At 48.6% G+C, this 28,000-nt stretch overlaps 1 protein-coding gene across 2 annotated transcripts; it reads left to right on the plus strand.

The window, feature by feature from the left end:
* Positions 1–654: 654 nt before the first annotated feature.
* CMTR1 (cap methyltransferase 1) lies at positions 655–27,998 on the plus strand. Of its 2 annotated transcripts, none has more exons than XM_061559283.1 (23): positions 655–1,322; positions 3,176–3,324; positions 4,271–4,429; positions 4,617–4,709; positions 6,724–6,795; positions 7,564–7,658; positions 7,992–8,064; positions 8,298–8,496; positions 10,219–10,337; positions 10,893–10,989; positions 11,455–11,587; positions 12,008–12,187; positions 13,149–13,205; positions 14,877–14,934; positions 15,079–15,147; positions 17,668–17,802; positions 19,544–19,669; positions 21,354–21,445; positions 22,751–22,819; positions 24,058–24,105; positions 25,602–25,714; positions 26,188–26,296; positions 26,937–27,998. In XM_061559283.1, exons 1-23 carry the CDS (start codon positions 1,103–1,105, stop codon positions 27,070–27,072), a joined length of 2,601 nt encoding a protein of 866 aa, XP_061415267.1. In that variant the 5' UTR covers positions 655–1,102; the 3' UTR covers positions 27,073–27,998. The 2 variants fall into 2 exon arrangements, with proteins under 2 accessions (XP_061415267.1, XP_061415268.1); XM_061559284.1 differs by having other exon boundaries at positions 656–1,322; positions 17,671–17,802.
* The last annotated feature ends 2 nt before the right edge of the window (positions 27,999–28,000 follow it).

Below are 28,000 nucleotides of genomic sequence, written 5' to 3' on the forward strand. Positions count from 1 at the left end.
GGTTCCTGGAGAACTTGCACTGTTGGTTGTCTTGTCTTGGGTCACCATCAAAATCGATTTGAGCAAATGTGACCATTTGCAAACAGCAGTGATGCCTAGACAACTGTGGACCGGTGTCGTTTTCATTGGGGCTCATCAGCGAAGTCTTGTGTGTGGAAGCCACGTGTGTGGTGGAGTCATGCCCCACATGCAACATGCTCCCCCCCCCCGCGCTAGCTTGGCTCATACCAACGAAAACCACGACGAAGAAACGGGGGGGGTACAACCTCACAGTGGGACATGGGCCACACGAAAACAACGAGTGCCCACTGTTGTTGCTCTACATCATTGCAGGCGTTGTGTGTTATGGGGGTGGGTGGGGGTGTTGTGGGTGGTTGTGGGTGGTGGTGGGTGGGGGTGTTGGGGGTGGGTGGGGGGTGTTGTGGGTGGGGGTGTTGTGGATGGGGGTGGGTGGGGGTGTTGTGGGTAGGGGTGGGTGGGGGGTGTTGTAGGTGGGAGGTGGGGGTGTGTGGGGGGTGTTGGGGGGGTGGGGGTGGGGGGTGGGTGGGGGTGTTGGGGGTGGGTGGGGGGTGTTGGGGGGTGGGTGTTGTAGGTGGGAGGTGGGGGGTGTTGGGGGTGTGTTGTGGGTGGGGGGTTAACGAGCCGATACCGCGGGCGGCCATGTTACGTGGGGGTAGGGGGGAGCCGAGGCAACTCTTATCGAGTTGCTCGTTTCGATGACGCAGCAACCGAATTTGCCAGCGGCTCTCTAGCGCCCCCATCCCCACCCCGCACACACAACACGCACAACACGAGGGCCTCGTCGATTGTTGAGCACAGGCGGTGGACACGCGGCCAAATGCCCCTACGTATGATGGCGTGCGGGCTCGCCGCCGTGTCGACGGAGGCGCGATCGTCGCCGCGTTGAAAGCGGCGGGCGGGAAGGTGTTTGTGGTGGCGGTGCAGAGAAACGCGCCCTGTCCTGTGGGGCTGCTTAGGCGGGAGACGCCGGGGGGCTTCTCGGTGTTTGTTCTGTGGCTCTCTCTGTGCGTGTCCGTGTCCTCGTTCTACCTCCCTCCCTCGCTCCCCGACTTGCCCGGGGAGGTGACGGCGAGACGGCGCCATGAGGCGACGCCTGAAGGAGGAGGGGCAGGGTGGTTGTGGTGGTGGTGGTGACGATGAAGAGGAGGATGAAGACGAAAGGGAGCCCGCGGCGAAGCGAGTCGCGTTGGGCGCCACGGGGCCGCCCGGGACGGCGGCGGGAGACGGAGGCGGCGGTGGCCCCGCGGCGGCGGCGGCGGCGCCGTCACTTCGAGCCCAGCAGCCGCTGAACAGCGCGGCGGGTGAGAGTCAAACACCGACCCCCTCTCCACTCCACTCCCTCTCTGCCCCCACTCCACTCCCTCTCTGCCTCCCTCGTCCTTCCTCTCCACAGGATCCAGTCTCGCTGGCAATGTTCGTTGTCGACTCGAGAACTCGTGAGAGACGTGACGGAGGAGGAGGGGGGTGGTGTGCCCGACACGGGAATGTGGAGTTGCCAAAGCCACCCACCACCAATGTGGAGTTGTCACCCCCCCCCCACCACCAATGTGGAGTTGCCACCACCCCCCCACCACCAATGTGGAGTTGCCACCACCAATGTGGAGTTGCTACCCCCCACCCACCAATGTGGAGTTGCCACCCCCCCCCCACCACCAATGTGGAGTTGCCACCCCCCACCCACCAATGTGGAGTTGCCACCCCTCACCCCACCACCAATGTGGAGTTGCCACCCCCCCACCACCAATGTGGAGTTGCCACCCCTCACCCCACCACCAATGTGGAGTTGCTACTCCCCCACCACCAATGTGGAGTTGCCACCCCCCCCCCCCCACCACCAATGTGGAGTTGCCACCCCTCACCCCACCACCAATGTGGAGTTGCCACCCCCCCACTAATGTGGAGTTGCCACCCCCCCACCACTAATGTGGAGTTGCCCCCCCCACCCACCACCAATGTGGAGTTGCCACCCCCCCCACCACCACCAATGTGGAGTTGCCACCACCCCCCCACCACCAATGTGGAGTTGCCACCCCTCACCCCACCACCAATGTGGAGTTGCTACCCCTCACCCCACCACCAATGTGGAGTTGCCACCCCCCCCCCCACCACCAATGTGGAGTTGCCACCCCCCCCCACCACCAATGTGGAGTTGCCACCCCCCCCCCCCACCACCAATGTGGAGTTGCCACCACGGCGCGACGGTGGCTTGCCGTGTGGGTTGACGAGGGTTTGTCCTGGAAATTGGCACGATGTCCGACGTTTCGCTGCACGCGCCGGAAACCTTCAGGACCTGCCGCTGTTGGACGTAGCGCCGACCACGCGCGGTGTGCAACCCGCAAACAACATCGGAGATCCGTGCGGCACAGCGGCGAAAGCCCTACGAAGTAGTAGAGGCTGCAGTTGCCATCGTATGCCCCACTGGGATGTCACGAGAATGTACCGAATGGCAGGCGCAGTCATCGTGTTTTGTTTACCTCTCCATCCATGCTCGCTGTCAGTCACGCCGCCGCCTGTCTTCTAGACTCATGCCTCCCACTGGCCTCTGTCACGCATTGCCCCATCTCCCAAGATGAGAGGTCTGTCTGCAGCAGTCCTCTGGCTGAGGCATCTGACAACATCACGCAAGGTCCTGGGTTCTCCATTGCCTCTTCTCAGTGGTGGCTCAAAAGGCATAAGCAGACAAGAACACGCATGTGGCCTCAAGCAGTTTCAAGTCGCACCTGATGCATGGGAAAAACTACTTAAGGATCATATCAGCTCAAACGGCAATAATGATAATTAGTTCATTTCTAATCCATGTGTTATCGAACTCTTCTCTCATCTCGCGATATCTCTATCTGTTGACTATTTCTGTTACAAATCCAAAGGGATCTCCCAAAAAATATTTCTGCGTAAACCCCCAAATGGGCCAGGACCACTATCGAGACCTCGCATCTCACTAATTTAACCAAGGAAGGGATATCACACGTATTGAAACCGTCTTAACGGTGCATTCTTGGTATTGCACTCATTCGACTTTTAGACGAAGTAAATGAGCTTGAACGTTACATTAATGATGGCTGGTGGTCAAGACTAACGCCGCAATATTTTGTTTCAATAAGGAACATTTTTGGAGGGAGAAAATCTGACGAGAGGTGGTGGTGTGTGTTGGCAGAGTCCACGAGCAGCGGTGACGAGGATGAGGAGAACGAGAGGCCCATGTTGGGCGCCGGTGGGGATGGCAGCGGTAGCAGCAGCAGCAGCAGTACCGGGCCCACCGCCTCTGCGTTACCGATCTACAACTCCGTCTCACAGAGGCTCATGGTGAGGCGTAGGATGCTTCTGGGCTCGGTCACCTGTGCTATACCTTGCTGATCATGGGCCCCAGTGTCTCAACGAAATGTGATTCCGAGTGACCTGGAAACCTTGCGTCGTAGAAACATGAGAAGCCTGTGATGTTGGTGGTGCCATGATAAAATAAATGTTAGATCATTTAGGCAAGATACACTGGCCATTTATTCTTTAGGTTCTGTATTAAAATTAGGCTTGAAGATTTTGATCTTAATTCAGGCACCTCTGGAGGTATAGTGGTCAAGGTATGATACATTTAGTTCAGTTTGACACATTTGACTACATCTACTTATGACATTTGAATTTACCCACGTGAAAAGTTGGTTTGTTTACGTTTACCTGATATGCATGCTTGAACACAATATTCACCGGATATCATTACATTGTCCCTGAAGATGGACAGGTGGCTCAGAAGTCAGAAGAGTACCAATTTGGCACTGTTGAGATCCGAATTTCAAATTTGGGTTTCAGCCACCCACGATTAAACTTAGTTATCAAGTGTTGTGAGTGTATTGTCTCTCCAAAAAAAACCCAAACACGCACATAAAAACATCACATCAAGTGTGTGTTTTCAAGTTGGCTTGATAAAATGAGCTTGAAAAGTTTTAGTTTGACATTTTATAAACACATGGGAGGGTATATATAATGTGTACTCTAGTGTGGAAAAAAAGGTATATAGAAGTGACTTGAAGTAGTTCTCTGACATCTTCCCAGGCAATTCGCTGGTGCCAAGCTTGTTGCAGTAGTTCTGCATGGTGGCAACGTCTTCATGTCATTGAGAGCGGGTTGGGGAATATTGCCCCAATGCACTAGCTCAATTGCAACATCGTCTTAGGTGAGGTTTTTTTACTCTCAATGCGTGCTCACCCGTCCGCCCCCATGCCGTGCTGTTGTCGTCATCGTGATTCTGTTGCTTTAGGCCAAGATGGGCTTCCGTGAAGGTGAGGGCCTGGGCAAGCATGGCCAGGGCCGCAAGGAAATCATTGAGGCGTCCACGCAGCGAGGTCGACGTGGATTGGGCCTCACGCTGCCCGGCTTCGAGGGCAGCCTAGAGATCGACTGGAGGAGTGAGCCTGAGGTATGCATTACCGAACGTCCTCTCTCCGGCATGTGTTATTAAAAAAAAAAATTGCGATTCTGGAATTGAATGTACACGTATGTCATTGGAATGGGAAAGGGTTCGTATGTTTCTTCATTACCCGTAGCCAGACGTGATGGCTATTGTCGTCGTCGTTGTTGTTTTACGGTTGCATTGTTTGCTTCAGCCCAGTGCGGACGAGCAGGTGAAGTGGCTTCCAGAGAGCAGCGAGCCTCCGCCCATCGCCGAGCACCTGCAGCGGTGGATGCAAGTTGGGCCGGTAAGGACACAGTTGTGAGGTGGCCGGATGGCTGAGAGGTCAGAGCAGAGGTCGCAAACGGGTTTTGATTCCTTACCCATTCCCGGCCGCACCAGGGTCGCAAACGGGTACCCGTACCCGGCCGGGTACGAGTAGGGTACGGGTATCGGGTGCCTGATTGCGACCTCTGGGATGAAGCCATGTTGCAGGTGCGGGTGGGTTGATTCTAGGAACTTGAATTGTGAGAAGAGACAAGACGTTGGGAAATGAGTGACAAACAGTTACTCACCAGTGACTCACGGTCTACCCGTACCCGTACCAAGCCGCACCAGGGTCGCAAACGGGTACCCGTACCCGGCCGGGAATGGGTAGCCGGGTATCGGGTAGGGTACGGGTATCGGGTACCCAGTTGCGACCTCTGGGTCAGAGTGCTTAGTTGGTACCGCTGATATTCTGAGTAGCTGGCTTCAGCCGCCTGTGATTAAACCTGGTTCTCAAGAGTCGAGAGATGATAGTATAAGTATGGTCACTACTGACTTGAAAAAAAACACATTACATACAAGTTTAACACGTAGGCTTTCGCGACCAATATTAGTCATAATAAACGTTTTTGGGTTAGATCGCGTTATTTATAAAAATGTGTCGTAACCCTCCACCACCCGACACGGCCAATCAGCAAAAAAAGTGTCACGTTGACAAAAGACAAATAGTGTACTACTTTAGCCCACCAGTGTGTTGAAGAGTGAATCCACAACATTTACAGTTTTTGAGTACGACGTTTCGCTGGTTATTACATCCAGCATCATCGGGCAATTCGCCAGAATGGTGAAGCCCTCACTTGCTCCCGTTCTTAAATAGAGCAGCAGAGTGACGTCATCAGCGGGGTGGGGGGGTATTGTAATTATATAATAGATTGGTAATCAGTCAATTGTTATGATTAGTAAGGAGTTGTAATGTGTGTTATTGTAATTATATGCTACGTTAGTAATCAGTTAATTAGTATGTGTTTCCCCTATAAGGATTTGTAAAATGTATTATTTATGCATTTCATTTGCCAAAATTCCATTTCTGAGAATAATATTTGATTGACTGTCAGGTAAAGAACATTACTGTCAGTGGCATGGTGGGAAATGCTGCCCCCTACTATGTGGAAAAGAGATCAATTTAAGAGATATCTTTGTACATTCTACGTCACTCCATTATCTCAAGTTCAACACTTGAATTCAATATGTATAAATAATATATAATTGATGGTTAGGACAAACCCAGGATCCGTCCCTGAAAATCAGAACGTCTCTTGAAAGTAGTTAAATCAAAGCAAAGAGATGAGACGGTAGATCGTGATGTGGTCCAGAACCTTAACCGAGGATACTTACTCTTTAGTTCTTTCGCTAAAGTCACGTAGGTAGAAAAATAAAACAAAATACAAATAATATATCACGACGTTTCAATCGCAACACAAGCGAAGGAACCAAAGAGGATGGATTCCTGCAGTCACGAAAGCTTCAAATCAAGATTAGAGGATATTTAGTAACCCGTTACACAACTATACTGTACAACCATTGGTGTGAAAGTGAGTATAGTTTTGATATATTAAGATATTATGTTGTCTATTACACTATTTCTATTATTAGTTCATCATATACAAATAGTTTACACTTGTATAAACATAGTCTCCATAAATACGGTATGTGGGAAAAAAATATTAACAGAGTACATGTACACATGAACGAGACTGCTGTAGTCAGGAACGCTAACGCTTGGGCACCATCTGGCCCATGAATGTCGCCATGCAATGTAAAAAATGTTTGTTTAAATGGTAAAGTTCGTGATTCTCAAGTACTTTATGGTAAGGCACGCTGTACGTAAAACAGGATTGGGTATCAATAAGTTGAGTGTTACAGTGAAAGTATGTAGAACGGGAGGGTATAAATCAGGGTATTACCGTATATTGTGCATAATATTCGATATTAATTAGTCAGTACATGTGTGGATTGTTAGACGCCTAACTTTTTAAAATCTATTTCTGTTGCAGAAAAAGCACGCTCCCGAAGATGAAGTGGAGTTCTGTGACCTGCAAACCATTCACAACGTGCTGCGGTGTAAGGTGAGGGGGCACTACGGAGATGTTTCCATGTAGACTCGTCAGAGTTTGTTAGGGAGTGACTTAACTAGGAGTGGAACAATGCGTGTTGCTTCATAGAGCACGGGATCATGTAAAGAACAAGATGGAAAAAGCAAAGCATGCAAGACACTAGATGCAAACAAGACCGTACAGAGAAAGCAAAACATGCAAGACACTATACAAACGAGCCAGTATTAACAAGGCAGAATGACTTAAGACACAAGATACTCAGTTCTTGAATCATGATGCAAAATTTTGTCATAATACACGGATTGGCAAGGGACCTGGAATTATTTAGTATACATGTTAACGTCGCTTACGTGACCCTATACAAGACGTTTCCCATCTCGTTACATGATGGGATCAAGCAGTCATGTATTGTGAGCCGATATAGATGACTGCTTGGACAGGGCTACCTGACTCGGCCACTATAGAATAGTGCAGGGTATGCCACCATTGCATCCTTGAGCTTAATGTACACATTTACCAGGAGGATGATGCACATGGACAGCATGAATGTTTCGAAAAAGTCAAAAGAGACGACTTGAAGGAAGGTATCCAATACAGTGAAATGCAGATGAAAGCTTAAGATATGGTAGAGAGTTCGAGGCAAAGACCTGCCGTTTGGAAAAGGATGAAAGCAGAAGATCCACATGGCACAGCGCTATTGGCAGGGCCTTGACAACACTCGATGAGCAATCCTTGGAACGGTCTCTTCCTGTGTCTGTCCGTGCCTGCCCGTGGCTGCAGAGCGTCTTCGACGAGCTGGACGGGGAGGAAATGAGGAAGGCGCGTACGCGCTCCAACCCTTACGAGACGATCCGCGGAGTCATCTTCCTCAACAGGTGCAACGGGCGGCTCGGTGGTGACCACCGCACACCCTGTGAACACCCTGTTTGTTGCAGTACCCGGAGCAATACGTCTTGCATGTGTACATTGTCTGTGTTTTACTTGTAATAAGATTTGGAATAATGAATTACGTTTATATAGGGCCTTTCTACAAGGTACTCAAAGTGCTGTACATGACAAAAAATACTAAACAATACAAACAAGGGAGATGGATGTATTCCACGAAGAAGAGAATTATACTCAATGAGCTCTCGCCTGGTCATAAGTTATAGTAAATTATCAAATCTGTCAATCTAAATTGTACCTATTTGCTTCTCTTCAATGACCAGGGCTTCAGTGAAGATGGCCAACATGGACTGTGTGTTCGACTTCATGTTCACCAACCCAAAGGATAAAAATGGGGTGAGTCTCTGCCAGCCATTGAGTTATATGCAACTCACTCCACCCGTGTTGTCTGCAAGGCATGGGCAAGAGATGCAGTAGTGCACAGATGGGTGGGCGCGTGTGGACGATAAACGTGCGTGGCAGAGAGGCCCAGGGCGGGCACACGGGAGGGCAGATACCACGAGTGTGTCGGACCGTAGTGACCACTGTGTGTGTGTGTGCGCGCGCGCGCTTGCTTGCGTCCTTTGCAGCAACCACTGGTGAACGATAAGGGCGGCGAGCTGCTCTACTTTGCCGACGTGTGCGCGGGCCCCGGTGGATTCTCAGAGTACGTGCTGTGGCGCCGTTCGTGGCATGCCAAGGGCTTCGGCCTCACCCTGCGCGGCCCCAACGACTTCAAGCTCGAGGACTTCTTTGCGGCTCCCAGCGAGATGTTCGAGGCGCACTACGGTAGGCGTTGCGCCACAGTGTGGCGGACCTGGGGTGAATCAACAATTTCAATTGTGTAATTTGTAATGCAGGATTTAGGATTTGCCCTTTAAACTAAACTATTAAACTATGAACTATTTATATTTTACCAGGTAAAGCCCACTGAGCCACATAGCTCTTTTTCAGAAACTACCTGGCCGCAAATGATAGCTCAACAAAGTGGCGTATCGTGTGGAAATTTATAGCAGCCAAATACTCTGAATGCACGTTTATTCTAAATGTGGAGAGAAAAACCGGAAGACCCGGAGAAAAATCCACACGACCATAAGAAGAACATGCAAACTCCAAATATACAGGCATCAGGGTCGAGATCGAACCCACGACCTCCTGTATACCAGGCAAGGAAGTTAACATCTTGCCACCGTAGGCACTTGCCCAAATGCCGCGGATTCTCAAAGTGCTTTACCAAACGAACAGCGAAATAGAACACAGTAGGGCCAAAATGTAATGGGAGGAGGGGAAAATAATGAGTGAAAGACATCACAGACACAGGGATACACAACGATCCATGTGCACAGACACAGGGTGACAGATGTACACCCAAAATCCCGCAATCATCTAATTGCAATCGCAATGTAATTGTATTGTAATTATAATTGACCCCAGGTCTGTTGTGTCGTCAACACAACACGAGCAACATAGCAAGAACTGATTGGAGGAAGTTAAGTAATTGGAATGAGTGCGTGCGCAAATGTTTGCGTGTGTGCGTGCACCCATTGTGTGTTCATAATGTGTTTCCGCAATCTGTAAATTTGAGTATATATATTGCAGTGTTGTAAACATTTTCAGTATTTTTAGGAAGCATTGTGTTGTTAAAAACGACCATTTTAATAACATTTGGCCGAGCACCTTGAAAAGACGCTTTCAAGCGCTCGGATAATTGCATAATAATTGAGTAAATCAGGTCGAAGTAATAACCGTGTACCAATGTGTAATGTTTCACACTTGTAATAGTTGAGCTGCGCAAAGGACTGAGAAATTTAGAATCCTGCAAGTGCTTATCTGTTTACTGGCCAGCGGGGAACTAAATGATTTCCTGGAGGGAGGACTCTCTGAAAGTCACCACTTTGAGGTGTCGTTAATAGATTTAGTACACTCAGTACGGAAAAGTGTCGATATTTAATTACTCGTGCTGGTGGACCCACTTAACGTCAGCACTGTGGAAGCCGAGTGACGATCCCTGCAGTGATGGTTGTGTCTACGCTGCCACCCATTCATTCGTTTGTCCATAAAGAGTGGAGGTGGGATTAATCCCCCATACTCTACCCTCTTAGTTATTCAACGAATTGTCACCATTCAGTGTGACGATTCAATTCAATAATCTATTACTTTATTTACCAATTGCAGTCAATGGTAGCACCTCTGTGGCTGCAGGAGTGACATTAACCCACTGCATTCAACACGTACGAATAAACAAACCATCTTACATGTGCGATTCAATGCACAGATCATATTGTGATTGTGAGAATTGAAAATATTTGGTTAAAGGTTGCGTTGATGCTTCTTTATGTCTATTGCTAGTCATAGGCCTTCGGGCCTGTTTTCAGCAACTGCGATTTATTCGGCAGGTTATTTAAAAGTGCGCCCTTAGCAGTTGTCACTGTTGGGCGATGTTCATCGTTGACGCCGGGTAGTGGTTGGCAGGCACTGTGGTGCATTGTGGTGTCGTGCGTCGGCCCGCAGGCGTTAACGGAGTGGACGGGGACGGTGACATCACGCGCTCCGACAACATCGAGGAGTTCCGCCGCTTTGTGCTGTGCGGCACCGAGGGCCGCGGCGTGCACTTCCTCATGGCCGACGGGGTGAGCGCCGCGGCCGAGTGGCGGGTGCATTGCGGCGGCATCGCGCGAGCCGGGTTGGCCTTCCACATGGTCATCCACCAAGTGGTGTAGCGTGGTCAGCGTGGACCCTGGTGCAAGGAATGAGAAGAGGCCCCCCCAGTCCAATTCACCGCCCTCCCCCCACTCTTTGTATTCCGCCACCTGGGCCTCTCTAGACCATGGAACCCCCCCCAGTGCAGTCGTACGCCTGCACACTCAGTAGCTTTGACGCCACTAGGAAGCGGGCACAAAATTACGCGTGTAACAGTGCATCAGATATTATGCTCACGATACGCGTGTCGAATCGTGTAAGAACGTATTATTTTCAGTTTATGCTAATCAATGCGAATGTTACGTTTTGGCTAAATTGAGAAAGCAAAACTATACAGATGAGAGTACAAATGGGAATCGAACCGTTACCCGTAATCATCAAAATAAATGGAATCGCCAAGGGGGACGAATTGCTAAAATTTCTACGCACCCGCCGCACACTACAGCTACCAACCCTCATTTGTGGCTCTGCGCCCGTGTGCACAGGGCTTCTCGGTGGAGGGCCAGGAGAATTTGCAGGAGATCCTCAGCAAACAGCTGCTACTCTGCCAGGCACTGGTGGCGCTTTCCGTCCTCCGCAAAGGTGCGTGTGTGGCACGCGGCCTGGTTAGGGTGCAGGCGGGCACCTCACATCGCGCCGTGCCGATGGCGCCTTTTTACACGAGCGCGTCTCCCAACAATGTAGGTGGAGGCAATTCACATGACACAACGCCTACCAATCACCCCTCCTTTTGGGGACCCAACAACCTGCAGCCACTCCAGGTAAATGCCTACACCTAAAGCCGACACTGCTAGGGCCCCCTGCCAACCGCCAGTACTCTTCACCCCTCTTCATAGCCTGGGCCCCTCCAGCTCATGGGCCCCAGTTGAGTTGCACCACCTGCATCCCCAATAGCTACATCACCGGTGCACCTCTCTCCCCAATGATAGCAGAGGATCGGACAGCTCAGACAGAATGGGGCTGATGGGCACTGTCAAGTATTGGTGCCATTAACTTGAGCCCGCACACTCGTAATGCCTGGGTGTGGCCTGCCTGGTGGTGGTGCAGGAGGTCACTTCGTGTGCAAGACCTTTGACCTGTTCACGCGCTTCAGCGTCGGAGTGATCTACCTCCTGTACCGCTGCTTCTCCAGGGTGTGCCTCTTCAAGCCCGTCACCAGCCGCCCCGCCAACTCAGAGAGGTGGCGCACCGCACTCGCCACACGCACTATACTTAGGCTCAGTGCACAATCAGGGTCTATGCTCCAGCTGTGCCCACTAGAGGAGGAACAATTCACCCCCACGACGATGTGTTGCATCGTCACAGATCAGACTTGCGATACGTGCAAAAAAAAGAGTTATTTTTGCAATTATGATGCGGATATGAGGAGTTTAAGAGATATTTGTGGGCCTGACACTGCTTTCACTGAAAATACCCAAACTTTGTGTTCTGATAAAAAAAGGCCGCATTCATCAAACATACCTTGACAGCATGCACACTGCGACTTTATCCACCCCAATGACGGGTGACCTTCACACGACCCTGTCCCGTTCACTTCCCTCTGTCCCCCTTAATTGTCCTTCACCCCCACCATCCTCACGACCACGTAACTTTGACCAAGGTACGTGGTGTGCCGGGGCCTGCGAGGGGGCGTGGAGCACGTGCGCGAGTTCATGCTGGCGGTGAACGCCGAGATAAACCGGTTGAAGGGCGGCGACGACGAGGTGCTGGAGATCGTGCCGTTGTCCACCCTCAAGGGCGACCAGGAGTTCTTCTCGTACGTGTGCTCATCCAACGAGAGGTATGGCCGGTGGTGTAGCGTGTTCGCCGCCTGTTGCAGAGGTTACTATTACTACTATTTTTACCACTCGGCTATATAGGGCTTTTTCAGAAGAGACCTGGCCACAAAAGATAGCTCAACAAAGTGGCTTATCATGTGGAAATGTAAAGCAGCCAAATACTCTAAACGCATGTTTCCAAATGTGGAGAGAAAAACCGGAGGACCTGGATAAAAATCCACGTGATCACGGGGAGAACATGCAAACTCCAAATAGACAGGCATCGGGGTAGGGATCAACGCCATGACCTCCTGTATACCAGGCGAGGTAGTTAACCACGGCGGTGCACGGTTTGAATCCGGCGGCCTCTATTACTGCCGATGTAACAACCGTGGTAATACTACATGCCGCTCCTTCACAGTGAACGTTAAAGATCCCCTGATGTAATTTTCAAGAGTAAGCCATTGTGTGCCAACGACATGGTACACATTTGCCAAATTCTAAAATTAGTTAATAATTACAAAATCGATTTTAAACATGTTTAATCTCGAATCATCGCCCCCTACTGGCAGAGCAATGCCCCAGACCACTCTTGCAAATGACACTATCCTGGTGTCTTGAGTTCCCACCTGGTTAAATGAATAAACTTGCACTTGAAACATGTCAAGGTTGGTGAGTAAGCTAGTGGATGGCTGAGAAGCAGCCTGATCTGTATGATAACACCACTCTACAATTCAACATGGGCCACATGGACTTAACAGAAATTAGTGATTCCAATCGTGTCCCCAAATCCTCAAATTCCATCAAATTTTTGAGAGGGTAAATGTCATTATAAGAGTCAACCGAGTTCGTTCTGAAATTTTGGGTGGTCATGGATGGCTTGCGATGGCCAGCAGGGGGCCTGACGCACCATACCTTGACCTCACGTGGGTCCCACTCTCTCTCTCCCTCCTCTCTCTGACTCTCCCTTCCTCTCTGACCCAGCCACGCCAAGGTGCAGGTGCTGGCGCTGGCGAAGATCCACGCTTTCGCACTAGAACCGTGAGTACCTCCGCTATGCAGCGTCCACGACCCGGACGAGGTTGGGGCTCGTTTTGATGGAAGCACCAAGGGGTTTTGGGTGCGATAGCGGAGGGTATAGAACAGGGGTCGGCAACCTGCGGCTCTGGAGCCACATGCAGATTTTTAAGGACTGCTTCGTAACGTTATTTATTAAGAACTACCATCTCATATTCACATGCATTGATATATTTAGTTTTTTACCAAATTGGAAAAAAAGGCTCTTTTTTGTTGTTATTTTGGTTGCCGCCCCCTTGTTTGGGATAACCAGACACAAGCATAAGTATGTGTCGAAACGTCGTAGTTTTTTATTATTTTTTTGTTATACTGGTAGAAACGAAGTGAACCAGCCTACAATAGATTATATCGTCCGTCCGATGTCCGATTAGGTGTAGCAACATCGCCCCCTACTGCAAACACTTGGCATGACCCTACAAAAACCTTTAGACTCAGTCAGGCTTTCCTGGCTAAACAAGTGTAACATTCCCTTATAATTCCCTCAGATAGCTTTTAATTAAAACATTTAAATTAATGAGGCTTTCCTGGCTAAACAAGTGTAACATTCCCTTATAATTCCCTGAGATAGCTTTTAATTAAAACTTTTAAATTAAAATTTAACTCATAGCGGCCTAAAGCCTACAGCTAGGCCTAAAGCCTAGAACTAGGCCTCAAACTCTCCCTTCGTATCGTACCCCCGCGTGTGTGCAAGGGAGTTAATGTTTAACAATGTTACATTCCCTCATGTTTTTAAATAGAAACATTTAAATTTAAAGCTTTTACATAAATAATTAAAACATTCAAAGTAAAAATTAACTTACAGCGGCCTAAAGCCTACAGCTAGGCCTAAAGCCTAGAACTAGGCCTCAAACTCTCCCTTCGTATCGTACCCCCGCGTGTGTGAAAGGGAATTAATGTTTAACAATGTTACATTCCCTGATGTTTTTAAATAGAAACATTTACATTTAAAGCTTTTACATAAATAATTAAAACATTTAAATTAAAAATTAACTCACAGCGGCCTAAAGCCTACAGCTAGGCCTAAAGCCTAGAACTAGGCCTCAAACTCTCCCTTCGTATCGTCCGATTAGTTGTAGCAACATTGCCCCCTACTGAAAACACTTGGCAGGACCCTACAAAAACCGTTCGACTCAGTGGGGCTTTCCTGGCTAAACAAGTGTAATAATACATTATGTTTATATTCTTTGGTTATTCGTTCATACTAGCCCACCCCGCAGGGTCCTGTTTTTCTTTAAATCTATCTACGTGACTTTACCGAAAGACCCAAGAATATGAATTCCTGCAGTCACGAAAGCTTTAAGTCAAGGCATACGTGTGTGTCTGTGTGCATGCGGAGTGTTTCTGTGTGTAAGTACATAGGTGGGGAGTGATGGCACATTAGTTAGCGCACTGCACTACAGATCCAGCGACCTTGTTTTGTTTTAACATCAGTGGGGAGTGCTATCTGAAACGCTTGCCTGGCAATCTAGAACTAGATAGGAGCGGGGATCGTAATCTATGCACACGTGAAGTTGCTCAGAAAACAGCCATGCTTGGCCATGCGCCTGTTTATTTGCTGTGCACTTGTGCGCTTCTGTGTGTCCTCATGAGCATGTTCACTTGCGCGTGTATAAACATGTGTGTGTGTGTGTGCAGCACCCTTTACGAGCCACGGCAGGCGGAGGTGAGGAAGGCTTGCCTGGAGCGCTGGGGGGTGAGTTGCCACCTCCTTGCCAAGCTTTTCCCAACTCACGGCATACACCAAACAAGACTTAATCAACTACATTCTTCTCCACAGCTTCTAAGCCAGTGCTTGGCCCTCTCCACTCTTGCCCCGTGTACCGCATTCTCGTTCCAGATACCGGACAAAGCACGAGTCGCTCGCCCCATGAACGACCCCAAATCCAAGTTTGCGGAACTTATTGAGGTTCGTTGACATTCACTAGCGGACACTTTGAACCTTTCCGACAGACCTGTTCTTCACCTGAGGACGGCCGAAACGTCGTGAGAATTATTGTATTATGTTTTATTCTTATAATTTTATTATTTCCCTTCTACGTGACTTTACCGAAAGAACCAAGAAGATGACCTCTCCTGGCAATTTGGAGTTTTCCTTCATGGTCTTCTCCACTCACTCCTGTCCTGGGCCACCATCTCCACATCCACTCTGTAACCATTCATATCCTGGTTCACCACTTGGAACCACCTACTCCAGACATGTCAGTCTCGACCCCAGTGCTTCCATGTTCATCACCTTTCTTCCAATGTGGTTTTCGTCTCTTACGATATGGCTTAGTCGTCTTGGATACCCCCCTCCCCCTCTCTTGCCTTCTCCACGTCTCTTCATTTTGCATCTTGAGATCCGTCTCGTCATCCTCATTCCTGTGGTGGATAACATTGCTCCATCCTGAGTCCAACATTCAGACCTGTATGTGAATACTGGTCTTACAGAAGCTACTAACCCCTAGAGTAGTAGTGGTACAGGAATTGTGCATTTCACTCTTGACCCCTGTGGCTGATGGCCATATAAAGCAGTACATTTCATGGGAATTAATAAATAAGGTGTTGTTTACAATCAGCCACTGATATTGATGGCACAAATAACTAAAATACGCATTCAGGAGAACTACACATAATCTAAAATTAATTTTCTAAAATATACAGGCGAATAATAAAGTAATAAAATAATCACATTCAATTAATATATTTATCGGCTTTGGTGCAATTACGTGTTTGTAACACTGGTTAGCGGAGGGCTGTTAACGAAATTAAACGCGTGGAATAAAAAACACTGAGTCAAACAGATGAACAACAGCAGCAGGAGAACGGCATGCAATTACGAAAGGCGCAGTATTTAGTCTGCAGCGAGTTTTTTTTAGCAGCATGTCCAACACTTCTCGGAACCCTTCGCCCCTCCTGCTCGGGCTGCGCGTTTGACCACATGACCACCCCCGTCACCTTCAAGCGTTGCCCGTGCTTAGACCTCGCTGGCCCTGTGCACAACAAACATGTGGCCTGAAACAACACTACTGCTGAGAGCCAACGCAAATTCACCCATTATTGTGCCTCCCTGCTGCAGGCCTGCCTCGTACCTCGATACCTTGCTCTGTCTCGACATGCCTTTTCGCCGATGTTATTGCTTGTGCTGTCGGGTCTCGGCAACATGTCAGGAGAACAAGTGCCCATTCACGACTCACGCAGAGAGTAGTGTATCACCCTGTGAGTTAATAGAGCAACCCATTGAAGGATATATCACAGAACTGTATCTGAGAGTGCTTCGAGTAACCAAAGTTGAAGACTGATAAATATATTTTTATTATCAGAGCTGGAATATTGCCAAATTAAGTAAAAAAAAAGTATTTTGATAAATTGTTGACCTGGCTAAGGCTGTTAACTCACTGCACTTGTTAATCACGGGCGGCTGAAACCCAAATTTGAACAAAACGTATCTTAGTAATCTTGACTATGTTCTCGAAACTCTGAGCTACCCAGTCACCTCCATCTCAATATCTTAAGATACATTTGTATAATGAGGATCCCGAGGGCATTAGCTATGCCTGTGTCAGACCACAGAGCGAGCACAGCTGAGATTCTGGGTTCATACAGCGTAGCTACATGTATTACATCTGCATACTGTACTAAACGTGTAACAGAAAAAAGTATGAGGAGCTGACCGACATCCCCACTCCCAACACCCCCATCCCCCAGGTCCCCTCCCTTGTGTGGGACAACCCCCAGGCGCTCCACCCCCTCAAGCAGCACCCCTACAGCCGCCCCTCCCCAACTTTCGCACCCTTTCCTTGGCCTCACCCACTCTCCCCCCTTCTCCCCTAGCACACCCCTCCTCGCAGCGTGAACCCTTGTGTTGGCAACCGTGCAGCCCCTTCTCTTGCCCCTCCACCACCTCCTCCTCACGCCCCCCACCCCCCGGGACGCACGATGGCAGGTGAGAGCCCAATGAAGGAAAAGTCTCTTTTGCCAGGAAGACCTGGGTTCCAATTACAGGTAGTCACCTGGCATGAACCCAGTTTCTCAAATCTTAGGAGCCGATGTCAGCCCAATCAGTCACAAGTGACAGATGTAGCATCTTATGCAGTTTTGTTTTTGAAATTAATTTGGCCAAACTCAGTTCTGAGGTTCTCAATTAGCAACTGACAGTCGCGTGCAAAATACCACTCGCAAACAAAATGAAATGGAGCAGAAGGCGTTCAATGGTGTTGACCACCATCATCTGGGACAGAGTGATTTTCTTTGCTTCCATGCAAAGAAAATCACTCTGTAGACTGGCTTAAATAGCCTTAGTGGACTATAAATAGGTGACGTGGGAGCTTGTTAACTTGTATGCGAATGCCTTGTGTGGAAACAGAAATTTCCTTGCTTCATTCCCACCCGTTTGCTACCATCCTGTCCGGCCTTATCCTTCCCCCTGTGCCCTTCCCTCCCAAAGCAGGAAAAGGACGTGGAGAGTTTTGGGCGTCAACCACTGGCACTGACGTCCAAGTCGATGGAAAAGTTGCGGCCCGTGCTGGACTACCGCTGCATGGTGGCTGGAGGGGAGCACATCTTCCTGATCGGCCTGGGGGTCAGTGGCGGCATTGGCACTGACGTGGGGGTCGTGGGGTTCGCTCAGCATGGGTTCACAATTGATTTGCTGCTGACACTGTAAGTGTTTATGCCAATTCTGGCCAGATAGTAGCAGTTCACCCTGCCTTGAGTATTAAATGTTTTCACGATTTCAGTTCACAATTTCATTTTAGAATTGGCAGGGAATTTTTGTCCCATATTTTTTAACCCATCGGCGTTGTATATCTTTTTTTCTGTCTTATACAGCTTTGTTCACTCCCTTAAGCGAGGCCACAAAATGTTTTTTTTGGGGCTCAGAGCCGAATGGAAAATGATGGCCCCGTTGACCCCTTTTAAGGCCCTCTCGGCTCTGAGGCCTAGAGCAACACCTGCATGTTCTGCCAATCCTGCCCGACATCCATTAGCCTGAATGTAACATTAGCATATAATTTGTATATAATTAGCATCCGTTGTCAGGCGTAAATTCTCACACGATTCAATTTCGCGTGAGAATTGATTTTACTTGAGGAATTTGTTGATCGTTGCGTGCCCCGTAGATCAGCTGTAAGACAGACGGAGTGCATGGGGACAGTTGTTTTTACATTTATGCATTTATTTTTCTGTGAACTGTACATAATTGTGTAGCAGATGTCGTTTTTGGATGGAACCCATTCATCTGAATGGAGCCATTGTGGTTAAACAACAGTTAAAAAGAAATGGGGTCCAAGGGTTATTGAGCTTTTTTTTATTTTGTACTGACCATAAATAATAAATATATGACTTATTTGCTAAATTTACATAACATGTTTGAACATCCTGCATTTTTACAAAATGAAATGTACAAATATGTTGAACTTTTGCATAGCTATGTTCAAATATGTGCCATGTTTGTTTAATATAGACAATGATTCTCATCTATCCCAGTAATTTTATGACTTCACTATCCAGAGGTTGCGATGTATAATTTGAGAATCGATAACTTCTCATCTAATTTTTTTGTTGTTCAATTTATGATATGAAAAAAACTATTGTCTCGTTTGTATAATTTGTTTGACGTTAGTATAACCTCGATCTATTTTATATAAATCGTAAATTTTGCTATCTTGAATTTCCCATTAAGTAATTTGTTGTTCATTTTTCAGCATTGGGATGTTTGGCCAATACCAGTTAACCCTTTCCCCTTCCGAGACGTCTGCAAGTTGCAGGGTGGGTGTCCCGTTCACCGCTGAATTTCGGAACGCGCAAGCATTTAGCATTAATTTTATTTAGATAGGCAAAGCGTTCTGGTGTTTATAGACATTTTACTCACCGCAGAGAACTGTAGCGACACGACTGGACAACCGGCGCCGAACTATGCCACACGCCCTCCGGCATAGCCTTTTACACGTTAAACGTACGTGTACGTTGTCGGAACGGAATCGGAAGAAAAACTGATGACGTACATGTACGTACATGGGAAAGGGTTAAATGATTTGTTTTTGAGCTATGGGATGAAACCAGAGAACCTGGAGGAAACCCATGCAGAACAAGGGGAGAACATACAAACTCCACGCAGAAAGGCTCCCGAGTTGTGAATCGAACCCAGGACCTTCTTGCCGTGATGTACAAGCGTTACCACTGCGTTGCCACCCTGCCGAACCGCACCTCCCATTAGCACAGTTGGCGGAAGACGTTCAACATACCTACACACAAAACTGTGAACTGGGCATTGTCTGTGCGGTCACCCGAGTCAAGTTTTCTCGTGCACTCGTGTCTCCCAGAAAACCCAGATCTACAGCTGGGACGGGAGGCAGCCTGTTCGGTGGCGCAAGCCGGAGGGACTGCGCACGGAGCTCCCGCGCGACACACTGCTGCTCGTCGAGACGGTGCAGGAGCTCCGTGGAGAGGTGCGTGACTCCCGTGCGTGCGCACGCGCATGTGTCTGCGTCGTGTGAGGTAGTGTGGGGAGCAGTGGCGCAGTTGTTAGCGTGTGCTGCGCTACGAACCCGGCGACCTGAGTTCGATTCCCGCTCACGGCCAACACAAGCGACAATTATCTGAACTGTGCCTCGCCATAAAATCGACTCGGCCTTAAAGAGTACCTGGTGGCGATGTGTAAACATAAACATGTGTAAACATTGCAACTAGAGAGACAAAGGTGGCCGGGCATGGTGTTGGCCACCCACACTCTTCGTGTGCCATGTCAGCCTTCATAGGTGCTCACTACACTAACAGCACTTTCCCCAACAATCTGTTTCGGCTGTAAGGGGATCTTTGTTTTTGGGGGTGTGCGCACTCCTGTATGGGCATATCTACATGCGTGTGTGAGCACGTGTATTTGTGTGTGGGGAGCGGTGGTGAAGCCGGTTGGCATACTGTGCTTCGAACACAGTGACCCAAGATCGATTCCCACTCACGACCAACATCAGTGACATATATCTGAACCAGTCCTGTTCCTCCCCTAGGTCAAGTCAGCCTTCAATAAACACCTTATGCTGTGTGTAAACAATGGCAGCCAACCCCACTCTTGGGCACTATGCCAGATTTTGTAGGTGCTCACTTACAGCATGTGCCCCAACAGCCTATAAGGCTGTAGGTCTGTGTGTACTCTTCATGACCCGTTGGCCAAGTTTGGAGTTCCCAATATAGTAACCTTTTTTTATTCGAGCTTCCATTTGGCAAGCGTGCATTTCAATGGGCTAACAACAGCCATGGCAGCGTTACCACAGCTCAGAGCCCTGCGCTGTGGTGGCACGCTACAGAGCTTGTGACGCCATTTGGAGCGGCAAGCCATTATTGTGTGCCATTGTTGCGGTACGCCGCACCTCCACTTCCCGCCTGTGAAAAAACGAGCCCCCAATAAATGATGGAAAAATTCTGTGGACCGACCATGAGTCAGTGCGAGCTAGAAGATCGTAGATTCCTCTTGCAGACGAGAGATCGGTTTGCAGCAGCTCTCGACAGGTTCAACTAAAACCTGCACCCAGGCCTACCCAGACTCTGTCCAACATAAGGTTGAAGCTTGTTAATGAGAAAGGATTTAAATCATTCGGTTGCCTAAATGGGCACTTGAGTAATGCACTGCATCGGCATTGCATTAAAACGTCGGGGAGTGGTGTCATTAGGAAGATCACTAACAGTGTCATAATAATGTTTGACCACTACTTTAAAGTATTTTTTTCTCTCACTAATGAGACTTACAACTCACATCAGACAGCTCAGGACACACTGGCTTAGGCAGGTATCTATAACGAGCTGTTTATTTGGATTGAGTCTATAAATAAACGTCACTCAATGGCGTGACTTGTGTATGTGTGTGTCATTTTATGCGGCGTGCATTTGATTCCCGGTCATTGCCAACATCAGTGGCAAGTGCTATGAGAACCGGTCCTGAATCCTCTTCCGAGGTCAACTCAGCCTTATACGAGTACCTGATGCGGTGCGGTGTCTAACCATCAGCACTGGAGAAATGTAGGCGGCCAACCAAGCCATACCACCCCCTCTCTTACCGTGCCAACCTTAATATTTCTCACTAACGACAGTCGCCCCAACAATAGATGTAGGCTACTTACAGGAACTTTGCCTCTGCAGGGGAGAGCACAGAGAAGAGTAACGGCTATTCACATCCTGGACGCGCTCATCCTGTGCGGCACAGACGTGCGGAGCGAGCACTTCAACATGCGGTGCGTGAGACGGGCTAGCCCATGCTCTGCGATGTCACTTCTCACAATATGATATCGCACTTCACACGATGTATTGCACTTCACACGATACGTTACCACATCACACGATACAATATTACACTTCTAGATTTGAAGCTTTCGTGACTGCAAGGATTCATACTCTTTGGTTTTTTTCGGTAAAGTCACGTAGGTAAAAAATAAAAGAAATTAAATGAAAAGAACTAACTTAAATCACGACGTTTCGGGCACAACACAAGCGTCCTTCAGGTGGGGACAACGTAGCGAAAGCACAACCGCTTCAGTGTGTCTAAGAGATGGCTGTGACGAGGAATTATCTAATCGCGGGGGATGGAGGGAGGGGAGGGGCCATGGTGAGTATGTGGGCGATGTGAGGAACGGGGTGGGCGCAACGTACGGAGTTCAAACTAAAGCTTTGTGATGCCGGGGGCGGAAGTAGATAAGGAAGCTAAGATTACTATCACACTTCACATGATACGATATTACACTGCCCATGACACGATATTATATTGCAATATACACGATATGATTTTACACTTCACATGATACGGTGTCACACTTCACGGTGTGACGATTATCACGATATCAGTTTCCCATAATTTGTCATTGTATTTCACATTTCTTTCATCTTGTTTCTGTGTGTTGTTGTACTTTCTGTACAATTCAGGGTTACTTAAACATTTCTGTAAAAAGCTGCTGGATGACGGCCTCCATACGCCATGCGGGTCGTGAAGGTTATTTGACCAGATTTCACCATGCTGGTTCATTTGGGTCGGTGGCAGTGAGGGATAATTAGACGTGGTAGCATTGAAGTACAGTACAACTGTGGATATCGCCACACTTTCCCCTGCTGCCCACCACATAGCCCAACACATTTGACAACCTGTCAGATACGCCCCACTAAATATGCGCACATTGTTATGAATTGCGTTCCATTAATATACAAAGCAAATGGACAGGTCCACTGCAAAGGTCAGTTGTGTCATTGCAATTGTAAACTTAGAGGTGAAGAGCAATATGGAAAATAATATTTTATGCCATTAATTTACCCAAGATAGCCTCACGACTCGCAAGACTTGTATCCTTGAACAAGTGTTTGGCATGTGGAAAAAAAACACACACATAAAAGTTTTGTACAGGTGAATTCAAGAATTCATTGCTGTACAACCGTCTCCTCGCCACATCGCTTCCAAAGGCTACAGCACCTGGTATTCCCAGGCAGTCTCCCGTCCAGGTTCTCACCATACTTGACTTTCCTGCTTGCCCCCTGCGGATGTTTGCGTGCAGAATGCAGATGGCTGAGAAGTTTGTCAAAGCCATCGCGAAACCCAGCCGCTCGGACATGAATCCAATACGGTGAGTGACATGTGTTCGTCTTTGTGTGTGTGTATGATTTTGCTTGCCCTGGTGTGTCTGTCGTTATGTTTGTATGCTTTTTGTGATGGGGAGTGGTAATGTGGTGGTTTTAGCGGTAGTGCAGCGGTTAGCAAGCTGTTCAACGAACCCAGCGACCTGGGTTCGATCCCAGCTGACGACCAATATCAGTAACAAACATCTGAATGGCTCCTGCACCTTTCCTCAGTCGACTCCTTAAATGAGTACCTGGTGCTATGCGGACACATCAGCACTGGAAAGACAAAGGCGGCCTGGCATGGTGCTGGCCACCCCCCCCCCCCCCCTCGTGTGTCGTCCCAGCCTTCATAGGTGTTCACTAACAGCACTTGCCCCAACATTCTGTTAAAGGCTACATGGGAGATCGTTGTGTGTTCACTTTGTTTGGCTTTTATGTCTGTTTTTGGTTATTTTTTGTTTGTTTATCTGCATCACCAGTGGAGACATATAAAGGTGACTGGGTGTGGTCCTGGCCCACATCACGATGTTGTCAGCCACTCAGGCTAATCATCGTGTTTGTGGCATGCAATTGGGTATGGAAATAAATAAAACCTAACTGTACAATAATAAATAGCAGCAGACATTTCAGTGAACTGTTGGTCCTGCTGACTGTTACAGCTGAAACACATTAAACAAATGAAACACTCCTAAACTTGCATCGGTAATTCTTTTTCTGAAATCCCCTTCATTATCCTGCTGAAAAGTCTGTTTCCTTCGCTGTGTACCTGCCTCGTTATTTGTGAATACATGGGCTGCCTGCCTGGGCATTCAGACACACAGGCTGACTCGAAGCCACTTATATTTGTGTCTCAATAAATTAAGGACAGGCGTATGCTCGAGTATCAACAGCAGTGATGACATCACCCACCACTGCATCGAAAGCACTGGAGCAATACTCAAACCAGGCCCTGGCCACAGTAACATCATTGAATGCCACAAGGGCACCAGGCTCAGGGCCGTCAAAAGGTTTTTGGTGGCCTTGGTATAAAATGACAGATGAGCGACTGTCAGTCCTTTTCTCGGTCCTCCATCTGAGGCCTATTCAGCCCTTTCTGAAGCTCCCTCAGATCTGAGTCGCCGGGGAAGACTGCCTCGCATGGCTCCTTCACCCGCCCATCCCTGCAGCGCTTAGCCACATTGCGAGTCAGGTGTCGGCTTGGAGAACAGGTTGGTGCAGTGCTGGCTGTGTGTGATGCGTGCAGGGTGAAGGAGCGATACCGCCTGGAGGAGATCGACCGCGTGTTCCTCAGGTGTGAGATACTCGCTTGCCTGCATTTCGTGTGCCATGGCTTGGCTCGGTCGTTCCCTCGGGAGGGGACTGACTTGGCGCAGACTGTGAGATACGGCGCAGGATTACGTATCTGCACCAGTGGCCTAGCACACTTTTGCTATCATCTGGAATGCTCTTCCTTTCGCTATTAGGAAGCCACTGGAGCTATGCACTTTAAAATAATCGAGATTGAAAACTCATTTCTTTAGAACTGCTTTTTGTGTTTAGTTTGGTGTTCTTCCCCCGCACTTGCGATTAGCACGGTTGGCTACGTATGGTGCAAAATAAGTTCAACAAATGTACATTAATTAGGCCGCCAGTGCTTGCTGTGTGAAACCAAGCTGACCCTTACTTCCAACCCGGCCAAACGGACTATTAACTTTGGAGAGAAAGCAGAGACTCAGTCAATCTCTTTGACCTCTCCTTGACGCGCATTGCCAGAAACTTTATCTTCGTACTGTATATATGTATTTGTATATATTGCTATTGCAAGGCAAAGTCATAGATGAACGTGGTGACTTTGTTATTGGGCATGACTTTTTACACAATTCCTATTTTATTATTTTATGACCTTAATTCTAGCCCCCCCCCCCCCCCCCCCCGAGCAAGCCTTGCTCTTACTGCTGGCTCCATCTAGAACAGTCGGAACCCATTTGCTGATCCCACGAAGTCTATTCTCATTATACCAAGTATCTTACTTGTCCTGTTCTAGGTGAGGGGTTTAATTCCCCCACAAACTGTTTTGCTAGCACCACCATTAGAAATTCAAATGAGTGTTTTGAAATCTTCATCATCATCATAGCGTTTGGACCTGCATGGTTCGTGCGTGCGTGTGTGGACATATACGCGTCTGTAAATGAGTGGGAGTGTAGTGGTTAGCATGCTGCATTATGACCCGGTGACTCGACTTCGATTGCAGCTCACAGCCAGCACCAGTGACGATTATCTGAACTGGTCCTAGGCCTACCCTAGGTTGACTCAGTCTCAAATGAGTACCTGGTGCGATGTGTATATGTCGCCACTAGGGAGACAAAGGTAGCTGGGCATGGTGTTGGCCACCCACCACCTTCATAGATTCTCGCTAACAGCACTTGCCCCAACAAGCTATACGAGGGATCTTTGGCTTTGTTGTGTGCGTGTGTGCAGCATGCTTGCATTTGTTAGCGTGCGTAGGAGCAGTGGGTACCCACTGGCAGCACTTCCCTCAACAGTCTGTTAAACCTATACAGGGATCTTTGTCTTTTTATCTTTGGGAGCAGTGGAGAAGGCACTGCACTATGAACACACCAGGTACTAATTTTAAGGTTGAGGTCGACTCAACCTTAAATGTGTACCTGATATGTGTTTACATCACACAGTACAAAGAACGGCTGGGCGTGGTGTTGGCCATCCATCCCCTCGTGCTCGCTAACAGCACTTGCCCCTACAGTCTGTTAAGGCTACACGGGGGGACTTTGTCTTTTTGGGCGCGTCCAGACTGGAGATGAAGGTGACCAAGAGTTCCGGCGGGATGCCGAAACTGTCGTACACAGGACAAGACGACCGCCACTTCCTGCCGTCGGGACTCTACTTTGTCCGCACCACGCGGGGTGGGTCGAGCAGACGGGGCCCCCGTGCCCACGGTTAACCAAGACGGGAGGAAAGTCGGATATAAGCCAAACATAAGACGCCTTCTCGGCCAAAGCACAGCACTTTGAACTGAAGACTCCATACTTGAATAATATGGAGCTTTCAAGTCACCACGCCAAAATGTATAATGGCCTCCACTATATTTGTTTCAGTGTTTCCTTTGAAGGTAATTTTGCTAATTTAATTTATTTTATAGGCTTTTTTTAAATGATTACTTGTGTGTGTGTAACTCGGGCTCATGAGCACCTGTGATATGCATAAGAGATTTGGAGTCTCTTATTTTTTGGTTACGATTAATATGTTGATGATGACGAAGAAGAATATACTTTAGATGATCATAATGGTGGTGGTGGTGGTGAAGATAATGACGTTTATGCTGATGGTAATGCTGATGACGACGATGATGATGCCTCTATTGTGCGAGTGACCGCAGACCCCTGGTGTATGGCGTACAGCAAGAACTCTCGCATGAAATACTTCTTCAACCGAGAGAAGAACCAGTCCACGTTCGAGATTCCGCCAGAGTCTGTGGCCACCTTCAGGTGAGGCTGCCGGCACAGGCCAATCAAGTGCGCCTCCAACCCCGAGACGTGCTCGCCCAAGCGGTGACACGGGAACATTCCCCGGGTTAATCATCGCGAGATCTTAAACCCAAGCACAGGCCGGTGACCTTTAGATAACAGCCCATCCCCCCCCCTCTCCATGCACCTTATGATGAGATTGCCACTTAAATCAACCTGATTATAGCAACAATAATAATTATCGTCCCGAGACATTTTTGCAGGGTTCTGAATTTCAAAGTTTTGTCCGTTCCATTTGTGAATGCTTTGTTTCATTTGGGATTTAACCGGAGTGAATGGAGAAAAACACCGCGCGTACCAGGGCATCAACAATCTAAACGAGTCTATAACACCAAAATGTTCCCCAGCAATCTCCCATTGCAATGCCTGTCAATAAATATGGGGCTGATGGGTAAACAAGCGAAATAAAATACATTTTTTAAAATTGTTCACACTTTGAGCCAGTTTAATCCAAAATGTAAGGGAAAGGTTTCATCTAACAGTGGCTAGGGAATGGACCTGCTGATTGTCACTTTCATACAGAGAATGTGTTGTTGAATTGGAATCGACCGTTGGTTGTTGCGTGCGTGGGCCACGTGCTGTCACGCGCTGTCTCGCACAGCGACTGCCACGCGACACGGCTGCTGTGGAGCTGGGCAGGCGCGCGGGTGCACGACTCGCAGGCCGCCACGCCGCACCCCGACCACCTCAACAAGGAGGACGTGCTCCAGTTTGTGCGCGAGCACTACCGCCCCTAACGGGGCCTTACGTCCGCTCGCGCCCCGCGGGCACCCTACGTCTCGACCGTGCCGTCTCCACCGTGCCCGCCGACTCGCCCAGCTCCACCACGCTGTCAACATCCACGGCAATCTAGCCTTCTCTTACGTATCGTCCCGGCGGCGAACGGGAGCCGCCGGGTGGCGCGGCTTAGCACCAGCATCGCCGTAGCGCGGGGGCGCGAGCGTTCGAAGCGTATGCGGGAGCATCGTGCATGAGACGACCTTGCGGTTGCCAGCCCTGCTCGCCGGGTAGCCATGATAATGAAGTCGGTAATCTCCACGGAAGTGTTTGTGTCTCCCAGGGGCAGCCGCGACTTGTGGCGAATGCAGGACGCCATCTTAAAAGTATCTTGTCAATCCCGAGAGTAAAGCGTGGAAATTAAAATCGGCGTCAGGGTGTTGATGTATATTCCATAAACGTGCATGACTGAAATTTTCATTCGTCCGTGGCAAACTCACAAACGCACGAGGGACTTCTTGTGTGTTCGTGGGCTGCACTTTCTGATTGCGTTGCACGCCGAAGCACGGAGCTTTAGTTTGATCCCTGGAGGCACTCAAGAAATGACCGCTCTGCACTCTGCACTCACTGCCGTCGAAGAGATTGGAAGTGACTACTGATGGACCGTGGCTTAGTGATGGCCACAGTCTTCATGGACCCCTGCAACCTGAACACTGAGTCGGCAGCTGCTTGGCTTGCTGATCACAACCGTTTCTCTTGTACATAATTTAATTGCTTTTAGAAAGAACATGACTTTTTTTTTACTGCGTCGACATAGTTTCTATAAATGTATTCACGTGATTTTAAATCCCCTTACATTCGGAAGTCGCTGTGTTGGGAGTGTTATTGGGGCAGCATGCGTGTGGCATTTAATTAAACTGCGATTCATTTTGTTTATTTTACCCTGGT

This window comes from Lethenteron reissneri, chromosome 25 (assembly GCF_015708825.2).
Source record: "Lethenteron reissneri isolate LAM-NWPU_2019-01 chromosome 25, ASM1570882v1, whole genome shotgun sequence".
In the NCBI taxonomy this organism is placed as follows: Eukaryota; Metazoa; Chordata; class Hyperoartia; order Petromyzontiformes; family Petromyzontidae; genus Lethenteron; species Lethenteron reissneri.